Source organism: Nannospalax galili, unplaced genomic scaffold (genome assembly GCF_000622305.1).
Source record: "Nannospalax galili isolate Female #2095 unplaced genomic scaffold, S.galili_v1.0 scaffold136, whole genome shotgun sequence".
Taxonomy (NCBI): Eukaryota; Metazoa; Chordata; class Mammalia; order Rodentia; family Spalacidae; genus Nannospalax; species Nannospalax galili.
In genome coordinates, this window is record NW_008340872.1 from 5,474,277 (window position 1) to 5,489,333 (window position 15,057).

Below are 15,057 nucleotides of genomic sequence, written 5' to 3' on the forward strand. Positions count from 1 at the left end.
TCTTAATTAAAAGTGTACATGTGTATATTTATCTTTTTAAGAAAGAGCTGCGCATAGGCTGTGTAGATAGCAGCTCCTCTGTCTTTGAGGAAGTTTTTTAATTCAACACTGGCTTTCATGTGCTCTCCTACAGACCTGGCACCTGTGTACTAAACTCTCTCAACTTGCTCTTGTCTAAAACATTCAACTTTGGGGTTTTCCTCAGGAGATTCATTATTTCTTTTTTTTTTCCCCTAACCAAATGGTCATAACTTGGAACTGGTGCTCCGTATCCTGGTCTCTGCCTTCTGGTTCTTATGTTTCCTGATCTTTGTTTAACAGTGAAAGATGAAAGGGGATGCAGGCAAACAGGATGAAATAGCCATCAAGATTGCCCCATAATCAGGCGGAGATGAAGTAGAGTCAACAGACGCTGCAGTTAACACAGAGCAATTGTACAATGGCTAGGCTGGGCTCCAGCTCTGGTCTAAATTTAGGAAAAACTGAAAATAAGAGCCATCCGGAGTGGCAGGCTTGGGGTTTGATGCTGAGAGTGTCTTAAGGTGGTCATACTGAATATTTGGTGACCTTCATGAAGACCACAATAGGGAGTGTGGGTGTCACAGGGGTCTTGAGGTCCATGTGAACCCTGGCTGGTACTATCTGCCAAGGATGAAGACTGGACCAGACACTGTCACGTCCCGTCCCTTTCCGTCCTCCCCCCCCCCCCCCCCCGAGAGCCCTGATTGAAAGCTATGGTTCTCTTTCATGCTTGAGTTATTTCTGGGCCTCTTTCTCATATAGAGGCCTATATCTTCTCAGTAGAAACATCACAGCCTGGTAGTTAAAAATAGGCTCGGAGTCAGGTTCCTTGGGACTGGACTCATTTTGATGTTAGTCCACAGCCCGACACAGATCATGCGTTACCTCTCTGTGCCCAGTGTCCTCATTTATAAAATGGAGACAAAAGCACACTGTTATCGCACTAAGCCAATGTGAAAATGAGTCAATAAAATGTAAGTAAGTGGGGGAGTAGACTCTTTGTATTCCAAGCCAGTCTCTCATGGGGGGACATGAGATTTTCTGGTCTGTACCCAACAATTACTCCTCAATGCCAGCTTTGCAATAGATGAATTGTCTGACTATTAAGTTTATGAATTACACTTTGCTTATAGTTTCCCAGGTGGAAAGAAAGACTTCTGTAGTATTGAATGCTGAGCTCCCCGAACCTCTTTCCCACAGCCATGAATTCAGTGTAGTGTGTATTTATTGTGGAGGTTAGTTTAGACTCCTTTTTAGACTTCTTGGTGGACCTAAGGTCACCAACTCTTCCTGGTTGTAGACTTGTTTTTTCCTGTTTTGTTATAATGATGAACAGACTGTTAAGGTGATGTACAATACCATTTCAGTTGAGTTTTTTTTTTTTTTTTAAATGAAAATCTGTTAGGGGACCCTGTAGTGCATTTTCTTCTTACTCCTTGATACAGGAAGGAAGCATAGTGTATGATTACAGTGTTGTCTTATAAGTGAGTCTGGGTAAGGACAGTCTCTTCTATGTATTCTAAGACTCTGCTTCCTGTCCTTGGCCATTTGCAGTCTGTGAGTTCAGGCTGAAGTCTTACTGGGTCTACTTTCATCTTTGTTTTTATTTACATCCATACCAGCAGGGGACCCAGAGAAGAAGGTAGTTCCTTCAGAGCTGTTATTCCAGAAAGACCCTCATTGTGAAGGGAAGCTGGTGAAGGAGGTTGGAAACCAATGTTTGAGCTTTACAAAAGTCCCCATTAGACTCTTGTGGGGTTTGTTTTGAATACTGATCATAACATTTTGGGTCAGATAACTCTTTGGTGTTTCTAGAAAGCGGACTTGGATACAGGACATCCCTACAAGCTACTTAAAGACAATAGTACCTGCCCACCCCCAAACATAATGTCCTCAGGCGGTTAGCTGTCTAGCACTGGCAAGTCTCCTCTCACTGAGAAACCACCAGCCAGGTTTCTTAGAAGGTACACACCTGTACCACTCAGTTATTCAGCTCAGGGAGCATCAGTATAGGAAGGAAGATGCAAATCTGAATTTTTTCAAAGTTTCCTATAGTATTTATTGATAACGTTCTAAATTCCTGCCCCCTCAGTCAACTGCCTTTTGTAATAGAGGGAGTATATTTTGAATGATGGCTTCCTTTCCCTAGGCATGAGTAAAATTGTCACATATGGTGTAGATTATGAAACTTATTGAAACAAATATTTCCATTAACAATTGTGGAAAAAACCCCAACTTTTATGCAAATTATAAGAATTATTGTTCAAGTGGCACCTGGGATTTTTTTTACAGAAATTTTAAGTGTGTGTTTAGTGGGGCTAGAGAGACGGCTCAGTGGTTAAGAGCACTGGCTGCTCTCAGCACCTACATGGTGGCTAACAACCATCTGTAATACCAGTTCCAGGGAATCCAACACCCTCTTCAGACCTTCACAGGCATTGTATAACATGGGTTTACTTCCATGTGGGCAGTACACTTGTACACATAAAATAAAAAAATAATAACATCTTTAAATGTGTGTTTAGGGCCAGGTATGGGCGTTGCATTTCTGTAACCCTCACACCTGGAAGACTGAGGCAGGAGGATGGCTGAGAGTTTGAGGCAATCCTAGACAGCATAGCAAGTATCAGACCTGCCAGGACTATCTATATAGCAAGGCCCTTTTTACAGACAGCAACAAATAACTGCTTGTCTCTAAGTTCTGCTGTTAGAGTTGCCCTTCACTCTACTTGACTGCAATGCCTTTCTGATGGATCTTCCCTAGAATTTGCCTTGACTGATTGAAATGAAGCAGGTGCCTGGTTTGTCTCAATGGGGAGCTCAAAATTTTATAATAAAAGTATCAGGACTCTCTAGAGGGATGGAAGTTGCCTCTTAATTGAAGCATTTGAGCTGGAGAAAGCTGAGGCTAATAGCAGGTCAGTGTCATGTTAGAGACAGACAGAGGCTAGACTCGGACTGGAGAGGCCCTTGATCGGCCTCCAGCACATCTGGCTGCTGAGAGGAAGCTGTGAGCTGCAACTGAGTGCAGAAGTCCCCTCCTGCAGGAAGATTTCTAGGTATCTTGTCCACAGGAAGGGCTTCTAAGAGAACCATGCAAGTCCAAACACCTGGGTTCAGAGGAAGGCTTATTAGCGCCAGGCGTGGACAACGCCTCCAGATCTGCTGCCGGCCAGTGCTTTCTGTGCAATACTCCAGAAATGGGAAGTTCTGTTTTGGTCTGATGTGTCTCCGAGAGTGCCTGGGGATCAGTGCCTAGGCAGCTAGCTGGAAGGGGCGGCAAAGAAAGGAAGTGCGCAGCTTTATCTTCCGGCAAACAAATCTGGTCCAGTGTTGCAGATTCTCTGAAGTCTCACAGACACCCGGCAGCACATGGTCCCTTGTTTGTCGATAAAATTCTCAGCCATGTGTTCCTTGTAAACTGTTGGCTTGCCTTGCTTTCTATTACTTAGCACATGGCCTGCTTCTGTGGGCCCTGCTGGGGCGAGGAGGATCCAAATGCTTTGTCTTGACTTCCAGTAAGATTTGATTGGTGGCAACTGTTAAAGCCAGTGTATGTATGTGGCGGGGGGTGGGCATGGGGGTGGGGGGTGCTTTTCAGGCAGAGCTTCCATTTTTATTTTATTTTTAATATTTTATTTATTATTTTTATTTATATGTGTGCATGTATTGACTGCATGTGGGTAAGTGCCCCTGTGTCGTGCAATGCCCGAGGAGGACAGAAGAGGCTGTCAGATCTCCTGAAACTGGAGTTAAGAACAGTTCTTGGCTGCCATGTGGGTGATGGGATTCAAACCTGGATCTTCTGCAAGAACAGCCAGTGCTCTTAACCGCTGAGCCATCTCTCCAGCTCCTCTCTTTGTCTCTTTTTATCAATCTTCATCTTCCTTCAAGGGTAGGTAGCGAGTGTAACAGAAAAAGCATGTATGGTCAGCTGTCCCTTACAGCTATTGACTCATTGGTTTATGCTTTAGATATTAGTGTTTTACTGGCTGTATATATTGAAGATGTATTTTCTCAGTCCACAGCTGTCTTTTGGTGTTATGACACCTTTTATAAATCAAAGGTATTTAATTTTAGGAAAATACGGGCTTTTTGGTCTTTTATGGTCTATGTTTTTAAAACTTAAGAAACTTCTTTTCTCTGAAGTAACAAGCATCATCTATATTTTCTTTTTCTTTTCCTTTTATTTTTTAACCAACATGTAATAATTGTACATATTTATGGAGCACAATGTGATATTTTGATACATGATTACATTGCATAATAATGAAATCATGGTAATTAGCAAATTTGTCACCTCAGTTATTATCGTCTCACTATTTTGAAATATACGCTACATTATTGTTAATTTTATTTGCCCAATGTATTTTCTACTGAAAGAGTTATAAGTTGGACTGTTTACATTCTAGTTCATGTCTGCCTGACACTGGTTTTTGTGAATAGGGTGAGTTGGGATCCAGTGCCAGGGTTTTCTTTGTTTCTTTCCACGTGGGCCACCCGCATTTGTCAAATGTTCCGTCCCTTTCCCTGACTGACTGGTGCCTCTGCTGTGTGTCACATGTCCATCCAGGGGTGCGGCTGTTTTGAGCTAGTTGTTCCACTGGCCTGTTCTGTGCAGCATTATGTTACTGTGACTTTATCACGTTTTACTATCTGGCAGGGAAAGTACCTCAGGCCTTGTTTTTCTTCTCTTTTGCTGTCTTTGGTGTTACCGGACTTGTGTGAAATATTTACTTCCAAATGCTGCTGGGGTGGTCTGTATGATAGATTCTCTTATTAAGTTAAGACAGCATTGGTCCATTTGTGTAAATTGCTAATCCTTGGGAATAGAGCTAGAAATATATTCATGAATCAAGCTTAGACATTCTACACGTTAACCTCTTCTGTATTCTGACTAAATCTATTACGTTTAGTCATTTATGGAGCTTTCTATATGCTTGCCTGTTTTGTTGTTGCTGGTTTTTCCTCCTATCATTATACGTCCCTATGTTTTAGCTTATTTCTCGAATCTAGCATTCTGCTGGGGCTTTTTCTATTTTACACTGTCTTTAAGTTTAGTCGATCTGTGTATTTTTGGCTTGTTTCTATAATCTTTTATTGTACTCATCTTGTTCATTTTTCCTTCTCTTTCCTGAACTGCATTTTCATATTCTACTTACAGGTTTTATAATCCATTCTTTTTAGTGCTTGCTCCTAAAATTTGGACATGATTCTTTTTTTAAAAAATATTTTATTATTTCTATTATGTGTATGAGTGTATTGCCTGCATATATTTGAGTGCACCTGTGGGTCATGCAATGCCGTGGAGGTCAGAAGAGGGTGTTGGATTCTCCTGGAACTGGAGTTAAGGATGGTTTGTCGCTGCCATGTGGGTGCTGGGAATCGAACCCAGGTCCTCTGCAAGAGCAGTCGGTGCTCTTAACCACTGAGCCATCTCTCCAGCCCCATGGGGCATGATTCTTAACCTAACAGAAACCAAAGTTAGTCTTTCTACTTCCCTCTTGAAACATAAAATTGCTTTGAAGTGTTTTAAACTTAATCACCTTTTCCTCAGTTTTAACAGTACCTTCAATGCAGTTTTTCACTGCCGAATGTTTTTTGGGGGAGAAAAGGTGGAGCATTGTTGTAAATTTTAACTCTCACCTGTCTGAATGTCAACTTTTTATCATTTTGGCTTGTGTACTGGATTTTCTTTTTTCCACCTGAAATACATTGTTTAGATAACTTTTCTTTTGGTGAAGTCCTATTTGTGATAAATGGTTTCATTTTGTTTCTAAGATGTTCTTATTATAATTCCTTTCTTGAAAAACTTTTTGTTATTTGGAGGGGTACTGGGAATGAACTTAGAGCTCCTCTATGCTAGGCAAGGACTTTACAACTGAGCTACATCCCAGACCTTCCAATGGTCTTCCCACTAGAAATGCAATCCAATGTAGATAATTGCAGTGTTTGAAGGTTGATTTTCTAGAGCAAGGTGGTAACTTTCAGACAGAAGTTCCATTCCTCTTTGATTGATATTCTGATCTATTGCTTATTTAATTTCAATGGTTATAGCTCTTATTTTTAGAAATTCTATTAATTTCTGTGATCTTTTTTGAAAGTACCTCTTTAGGTTTTTCACATAACTTTAATTGGGTCTGGAGAGATGGCTCTGTGGTTAAGAGCACTGGCTGCTCTGGCAGAGGACTCTGGTTCAGTTCCCAGCTCTCAAATTGCTGGCTAACAACCACCCATAGCTTCAGTTCCAGAGGACCCGATGCCCTCTTCTGGGCTCGCATGCAATGCCTGGGTACACTTACGTGGAGGTAAAACACCCATACACATAAATTAAAGATAAATAAGTCATATAATTTTACTTATTTGACATTTTGTGTCAAGCAGTTTCAGTGTTGCCCCTTTGGAGGTTGATTTCCTGAGCTCATTGGCTGTCTACCCTCACAGGAATTTGCTGTTGTCATTTATTTATTTACTTATTGCTGTGCCTGGGATTAAATGCATGGCCTTGGGCAAGCTAGGCTGGAGTTTTAACACTGGTAGATCCCCAGCCCTCTTCTTTATTTGGTAATGCTGGGTTATGGCTTCCTACTCCACCATGGTCCACCCCTGTGCGTTCTGTGATGCCTCTGAGTAGGTGCCATTTAGAGTAAGTTTGATGTTACTCCTGTCCCCTGCCCTTGGGATGCAAATCGAGAAGGACTTCAAGGGGGTTTTCCATCATGAGGTTTCTTGGATGGAGCACATTGAATAAATCTGAGCCCCAGGTACCCCTGATACAGTCTGAGGGAAGAGTCTTGCCTTGCTTCCTCCTACTCTTTCCCACATTTCCTGATCACAGACTTCTTTCTCTCCTGAGACTTTAAAGTGCAAACCAAAGGCTTCAAGGCAGTGTGTCCTAAGGTGGGAGTGACAGTGGCCCTCAGGTCCCAGCATGTTCAGTTTCTGCTAGGGAAGGTGTTCAAATGTATGAGCCATTCTACTCCCAGAATGGACCATGGACCTGAGGATTTATCATTCAGAGCATATAAGAAACATGTAATGGGGGCTAGAGAGACTGCTCAGCTGTTAAGAACACTGGCTACTCTTGCAGAAGACCTGAATTTGGTTCCCAGCACCCATGTGGCAGCTAACAACTGTGTATATCTCTAGTTCTGGGGAATTTGACACCCTTGTCTGCCTCTGCAAACATTGCACAACACAAGTGCCCTTACAGTCATATACAGGCAATACACTCATACACACAAAAGAAATACGAAATGTTAGGGCCAGTTTTAAATCTGTTGGATAGGAATCAGCATTTGACATGCTCTCTAGGAATCCAAATACTCTCTAGTCAAAAAGGATTGAGTGTGTGTGTGTGTGTGTGTGTGTGTGTGTGTGCATGTATGTGTGGTGTACATGCATCTATTCCTGTTTATATGGTACAGGAGCGTGGAGGGGGGAGGTGTATGCACATGCGTGCATATGAGTGTGGAGTGTGATTGATGTCAGGAATCTTTCTTTATCGTTCTTTCCCTTACTCACTGAGGTAAGGTCTCTGCATTAAGCCCAGAGCTTTCTGGGGTGGATAGTCTAACTGCCAGCTTGATCTGGGGAGTCCCTGACTCTGCTTTCCCCATCTGAGGCTGGAATTATAGGGGAGCACCACTCTCACCACCAGGCATTTCTGTGGGTTCTGAGGATCTGAACTCTGGTCCTCTTGCCTGTGAGCATGTTAACCACTGAACTACTTCTCAGCCCCATACAAAGTGATTCGGACACTGTCTTCCCTGGTGCAGGGAACCACTGTAGTAGAAACTCAAAAATAGGAAAGGAAGGGAACTGTCTGCTGTTGAAGCAGCTGACAGTGTTATCAGACCTTATGTTTTACCAGACTTTGGGGATTTGGGAGTAATGGATGTGGAATGGTCATTTTTGGTTATGCTGGATCTTGGTATGGTTTATTCAGTTGTTTTAGCATTTAATGAGTGACTTCATCAATGAATTCACTGATTATAAATCAATTAAATCAATTTAATAATAGAAATCTATATTCTTACATTATAAATTTAATTTTGTGTTATAAATTATCATCTTAGCTTGAGCTGCTGTAATGAAGTAAAAATATCATAGACTGAGTGGTAGAAGCAGCAGCCATTTATTCCTTGATGGTTTGGAGGCTAGGGAGTTCTATGTGTGTGTACTAGTCACTTTTCTGTTGCTGTGATAGAAACACTGACACAAGCAATTTTTAGAAGGAAGAGTTTATTCGAGCTTACAGTTCCAGGGGAATTACAGTCCGTCATGGCAGGGAGGCATGGTGGCTGGAGGTGGCTGGAGCAGGAGCAGCAGAAGCTAAGCTCTCACATCATCATACAGGCACAGGAAGCAAGAGAGCAACTGGAGATCTGGCAAGGCTTAGGAATTCTCTAAGCCCACCCCCAGTGACGTGCTTCCTCCAGGACAGCCACACCTTCTAAAACCTCCCAAAACAGCGCCATCATCTGGGGGCAAAATGGCCAAGTACTTGGAGCCTATGGGGGATATTTTCATTCATACCATCACATTCCACCCCCTGATCCCCATAGGCTCATGACCATATAAAATATAAAATGCATTTAGTCCAACTTTAAAAGTCCCCATAGTCATTATCAGTCTCAATACTATTTAAAAGTCCACAGTCCAAAGTGGACTCAGGTAAATATCTTAACTGTAAGCCTCTATAAAATCGAAAGACAAATTACATACTCCCGACATACAGTGGAACCGAATACACATTATCATTCCAAAAGGCAGGAATGGAGGCATAGTAAACCAGGCCAAAACAAGACCAAAAACCAGCAGGGCAAACACCAAATCCAGTAGCTCCACATCCAACTTCTGGGACTTTACTTTCAAAGGGCTTAGATGGCTCAACCTCTCTAGCTTTGCTGTGTGCAACACACATCTCTCTCTTGTGCTGATACCACTCCCTCTAGGCAGGTCTTCTTGGCAGATGCCTCACAGTTCTGGTATCACGAACTTTTTGGGGTTTCCCCTGCCAACCAGGCTTCACCTTCACAGCTTCACACAATGGCCTATCAGGGCCTTCTCTAGGCAGGGGAACCCCTGCTGCATGCTGCCTGGTCTCAGTGGCTCTCTGAAACCATGGAGGAAGAACTGATGACACCTTCACTCTAGCGTCCTTCATGCCTCTAAAGCCAGCACCAGGTGAACGACAATGCCAAGTTTGACTGCAAGTTTGGGATGTGTACATGCTGGTCCATCAGAGTTCCCTGGTGAGCTCTCTGTTCCTGGCTTACACACAGTTGCCTTCTCACCATCCTCATGTGGTGGGAGAGAACCAGCTTTAGTTTCCTACTATTTTTATAAAAATACTAACCTATCATACAAATGCCATCCCTCATGACCTAATCTGTCTGAGCTTTGCTACCTCCCCAGACTCCACCACCAAATATCATCCCATTGGCATTGGGGTGGGGGGCGGGGGTGGTCATTGTTTCCACATGAGGTTGGAGGAGGGCACACAAATATTCAGTCCATAACTATTATTGTATGTTACCAAACATATTTGAAAGCATAAAATGCATATGAAATAATCATAATAATGGCAATAGAAATTGCCATCTATGGAACCAAGATCATGGCCTGCACTTGCAATGTCAATGATAACATGTGCATGTCCCACACGCCACTTTGTGCCGCCATCACATGAAGTGGCTTTTGATAAAGATTGCACCTGGTCACCTCCATTTTCTTCTGCTTTCCTGTGACAGGGCACAGCCTCTGCAGCGAGCAGGGTAGTAGTGCTGAGACAGCTCCTGAGGAGACTGAAGGACCAGACATGGAATCCTCTGATGAGACAGATCACAGCAGCAAGGTGAGAGATTTTCATTCTCACATTCCATGTCCTGCAGCCCTGAAGGATCACAGCTGACACGCCACCTCCACAGCTGTGTGTGTGTGTGGTTAGACGGCCTCTCTATGGGATGAAGTGTTTTTACTTCCGAGATGCTGCTAAATAACTGGATGTGCAATCCAAATCACAGCCTTGGTAGCAAACTCGTATTGGAGAATATAGGGCAGAAATCACATCTAATGAATCAAAGACCTTGTTCTTTAATTTCTGCCATGGCTGGAGCTCCCAGGTAATGCCATAATTCCACCCTGTTTTCCTCTTCCATCTTCATTTGTGGAGGACGAGGCGGCATCCTGTGCCTGAGTCTGTTATGCTTTCTTGCTGCTTAGGGGTTCCGCAGTGAGCCGCTTTTGAACACTCTGTTTTTGGCTCTTGTTCTAGGCACATCTTTTACATTAAAAGGAAATAAAAACTTTTTTTTTTTTTCATTAAGCCAGTTAAACTGTTCTTCAGTTGAATACTGTGAGAAAAAGCTTTTCTTTTGGTACTTTGGTGTAAGACAATGATGTTATTGACCACAATTCAGCATGTTCCTTTCTGCCTTGTGACGTGTTCTGTGCATTGTTTGCCCCTTTCCATCAGTTTCCCAAATGCAGTCTTTTAACAACCCTTTCACTATTTCCAAGATGCTGTTTCCATGCTCCGACACTGTGCTGGTTACTTTTCTGTTGCTGAGACAAATCACTCCCACCGAAAACAACAACTTAGGGAAGGAATGGGTTTGTTTCATCTTACATTTTGAGGTCGTGTTCCATACTTTAAGGACGTCAAGGCAAGAGCCTGAAGCAGAAACCGTGGAGGATGCTGCTTGCTGGCTCACTCAAAGGCTCACGCTCAGCTAGCCTTATAAAGCATGGGACCACCTGCCTGGGGATGGTGCCACCCACAGTGGGCACCAGTTTATGAACAAGACAATGCTCTCAAACATGCCCATCTGATCTGGGAAATCCCTCAATTGAGGCTTCTTAGGTGACTCTAGGCTCTGCTAAGTTGACAATGAAGGCTAATGACCTGTCAGATAATGTTGGGGCATCCGTGTTGATCTCTCTACTTACCTTTGCTTGACATTTACAGTCACTTCAGATGAACAAATCACCCTTTGTTTTCCCATTGCAAAATTAGAGTGATTCTTGCTTTTGCTCTATAATGAGGGATGGGACTATTTCAGATAACAATGGGAGAGCACACTGAGAGAGGAAATTACTCAGATATGAAAAGTTTTTAAAACATCTCTCTCCATTTTTGTGTTCTCCCTCCCACCACATAGAGCCCAGAGCATGGCACATACTAGGCAAGTGCTGTGACACTAAAATGTATATCCCAAACCCTTGGGTTTTTGAGACAGGGTCTCATTATGTAGCCCAGGCTGTTCTGGCCTCAAATCATGGTCCTTTCACTTTGGTCTCGAACGCTGGAACCGCAGGCTGTGCCACTATTCCCAGCTGTGTTTAACTATTTCTGTAGGACAGTTGTGTATGACTTCCTCAATGTCTCTTTTAATCATATTTGTTTCTTTTTTACCTTTTTAAGATTACCATTCTTACTGCCTTTTTAAGAAGTATTTCTTGTTGGTTACTAATTAAAAACTGATCAGTGGAAATGAATGTTTCACATATAGTTAAATTAGCAGAACAAAAGCTGCTTACATTGCTTTTATGTTACAAATGTGTTACTTTTACACACATTTGGGGGTCTGGTCCTTAGGGGTTTTCCATCTTCAAAAGAAAGATATTTCTATATTGTTGACCCCCCTCCCCGTGCTTTACACATGCTGAACAATGTCTACCACTACACCCCAACCTTCAAAGTGTACTTTCTAGAACTGGTGTGATGGCCCAGCAGGCAAAGGCCCAAGCCTGGCGACTTGAGCTTGATCCCCAGAACCCATGTAAGTTGGAGAAAGCCAACTTGGTTCTCCTATGGCCTCCATATACGTGCTGTGTCACACTGCTCCGACACATGCATCAAGTATGTACACACATACAATAATAAGTAAAATTTCAAAGTGCAATTTCTAAGTGGATTTAGGAAACCTAAAACATTCCTTCACCTAAAACATTTTAAGGTTGGATCACTTTTATCTCACTGTAATAACTCAGTGTTCTCATTCCCTTGTGGATTTTGAGAGAGTTTATTTCAATTATAAATATAGTGAGTCGTGCTCCTAAACAGAGGGCTCCGTATCAGAAGGCTCTGGTCCTGGGGAAGGAGGAGGCCCCAGGGCTTGATGGCTCACCTGTCTGTCTCTGGCTGCCTGGCTTCCCCTCCACAGAACAGGGCCCTCCCTACAGCCCACGTGGAGCAGAGTGGGCCAGGTGCCGGAAGAGTTGTCTTCCTGGATTTCCCTGTTCACAATGGGCTTTCTGAGAACAAGAGAGAATTTCCTCAAAATCATGTCACATTTGGGTGATCTGAATATTTTTAAGGTCGTTTGGTAACCTGCAGATGATGCACAGGTTCACACTGTCTTTCTAGGTTGGATTTAGGGAATTCTGTGTGAGGCAGTTCCCTAAAGTGCCCTCCAGTTTGAGTTTGATTCAGGTTTCATTGCGTCCTCTTTATGTAGTCCTTATGGTTCTTGTCAGTGTCACAACCAATGTAAAGGAAAGGGATTTATTTTGGCTCTCACTGAGATGATGCAGTCTCTTGTGGGGGAGCAGTTTCGGCAGCTGTAGGTTAGAGGCTCATCTTGGCAGATCTGACCTGGAACTGGGCTCTAACTTTCACAGGCCCTCCTCAGGTGACATCTGTTAGGCCACATCTCTTCAGAGCGCCACCACCTGGGCACCAAATGTTCAAACACAGAAGCCCCTGGGAATATTTCACATCAAAACCATAACAAATATTTTGACATGGAACCCAAGTTTAGTAGCTCTTGATGACTTAAATTTCTCATTTAGTATCTTTTTTAAAGATTTATCTTTTTTTTTTTTTTTTTTTTTTCTTTTTGAGACGAGACAGGGTTTCCCTGTAGCACCAGGTGTCCTGGAACTCACTATGTAGACCAGGCTGGCCTTGAACTCACAGAGATCTGCCTGCCTCTGCCTCCTGAGTGCTGGGATTAAAGGCATGCGCCACCACGCCTGGCAGATTTATCTAATTTTTAAGATTTATGTGTGTGTGTGTGTGTGTGCTGTGTGAATTTAGATACATCTCCTTTAGCAGAAGCCAGAGGAGGGTGTTGGAGCCCCTGGAATTGGAGGTACAAGGCGGCTATGAGCTCTGTGGGTGCAGGAGTTACAGATGGTTGTTAGTTGCCATATGGGTGCTGGGAATCAAACCTGGGTCCTCTTTAAGAACAGCTGGTGCTCTTACTGCTGAGCCATCTCCAACATCTCATTTAAGATGTTTGAGAGCATGCCATGTGTAGTGAGGTATGTCTTTAATCCCAGTACTTGTGAGGCAGAAGCAGGCAGAACTCTGTGAGTTCGGGACCAGCCTGGTTGACATAGGGAATTCGAGGCCAGCTGAGGCTACATCATGAGACCCTATCTCAAAATAAATAAATGCAAAGTTTAGAAAAAAGATGTTTGAGAGCAAAAATTTCAGATTGTACTAGCAGATCTTAGTGACTGGATCCCACCATGTATTAATAATAAAGTCATGCTACTGTCATGCTTTGCATTTATTAGATACCATTGCATAGTAACTCACCTTCACAATACTCCTGAGAGAGATCCTTTTGCATTCCCTGTTTTACAGAAGAGACATCCTGGAACAGAGAGGTTGAGCGACCTGAAGTGAAAATTGTATCGCTCTCTGGTATTGAAAGCAGTATAAAAACCCGTTTGGCTCCATGCCTTGTGTTATTGATGCCTGCGTTTAAACTGGCCACAACCAGATTGTTTCCCCCAGGTGTTAAATAACAGGCTTCGAAAGAAGGAATTAATTTATTAGTGACGCTGGAGGCCAATTAGATACACTGCCATGAACCACTTAACCATTTTCCTAATGCTTAATCTTCCTGGGTGTCTCTTGATTAAGGTTTAAATGCTTTTGTTGCATCAATTATATCAGTGTGTAAATCCATTTTAAGTTGTACAGTGGCATAACCTGGAGGGATGATTTAGCTTTGTCTGAATGCACACACATTTACTGGGTGTAGAAATGTACCTAATAACTTAATAGAAACAGGCTGGCGAGAGGACTCAGCAGGTAAAGGTGTTTGCTGTGAAGTGTGGCAACCTGAATTCAATCCCTGGGACCCATGTGGTAAAGGAGGAACTGACTCCCACAAGTTGTCCCCTGACCTCCACATACCTGCCACACCACAGGTACGTTCAAGCATGCGTGCACCCATACACATACACACAGAATAAAGAAATAAGTAATCTGTTTCTAGTCTGGCTGGGCATGTGAAACCCTTGACTTTGTGGTTGTTTTATATTTTTGCTGCTCTTTCTAACTGAGCTGGATGGAGAGAAAAAGACTATTGGAGTTCTGTTTCTTGTCATTTAAATGACAGTTTAGAATGTGTGGCCTTTTGGAGTTTAGCAAGTGGGTAATTGTGTGTCTGTTGTTCAGTGGGGATGGTTCAGGAATGTCACAGTGGTGGGGTAAGGGTAGGGTTGCCACAGGCCAGAGGCAGTCCCGTAACCTTTCTCTTTGCCAGTCACTTCTGGTCTCTGAGCCCCTGGTGACTTGTGTCCCTTTGCCGCTTCCCATTGAAAAGTCCTTTGTGGAACAGAATGCTAATTAGCTGAGGAGCCCTGCATTCCAGGCCTCCTGGTGGCGCTGACTTTGTTTTCCCCTTAGAAAACACATTAGAATCATTTTCAGGACCTTTCCATTCATCACCACTTCTGTTTTCTTTTTCCTGAGTGTTGTTCTTGTCTGGGAAATGTCTGCTTTTATAAATAAGCATTCCTACCAAATGTGACAGGATGTACCACCTCAGTAAAAGCAGATTTGTGTTGTGGTACCTTCTTTGAGTCAGTGAGGAGAGCTGCAAAGTTGTCTCAGTCAGGCAGGTTTAATATCCCTGTGCCATTTGGGATGCTGGCCAATCAGCTGATCCCACTGGCTGCTGGGCAGAGCCTCTAGCATCCCGGGGAAGCGTTCTGTGCTTTGTTTTCTTGCCTGTTTTTGCTCTCTCTCTATCTCTCTCTCTCTCTCTCTCTCTCTCTCTCTCTCTCTCT

General features: G+C 43.1%; 1 protein-coding gene across 3 annotated transcripts in view; it reads left to right on the forward strand.

Annotated features, from left to right (window-relative positions):
- Positions 1-15,057, forward strand: part of Tiam1 (T cell lymphoma invasion and metastasis 1) — a 425,562-nt gene that overhangs the window by 366,979 nt on the left and 43,526 nt on the right. For all 3 annotated transcript variants that reach the window (XM_017798903.2, XM_029564903.1, XM_008835990.3), the window contains one exon: positions 9,777-9,880. In XM_017798903.2, the coding sequence (XP_017654392.1) occupies positions 9,777-9,880 (104 nt within the window). The remainder of the gene's footprint in view (positions 1-9,776; positions 9,881-15,057) is intronic.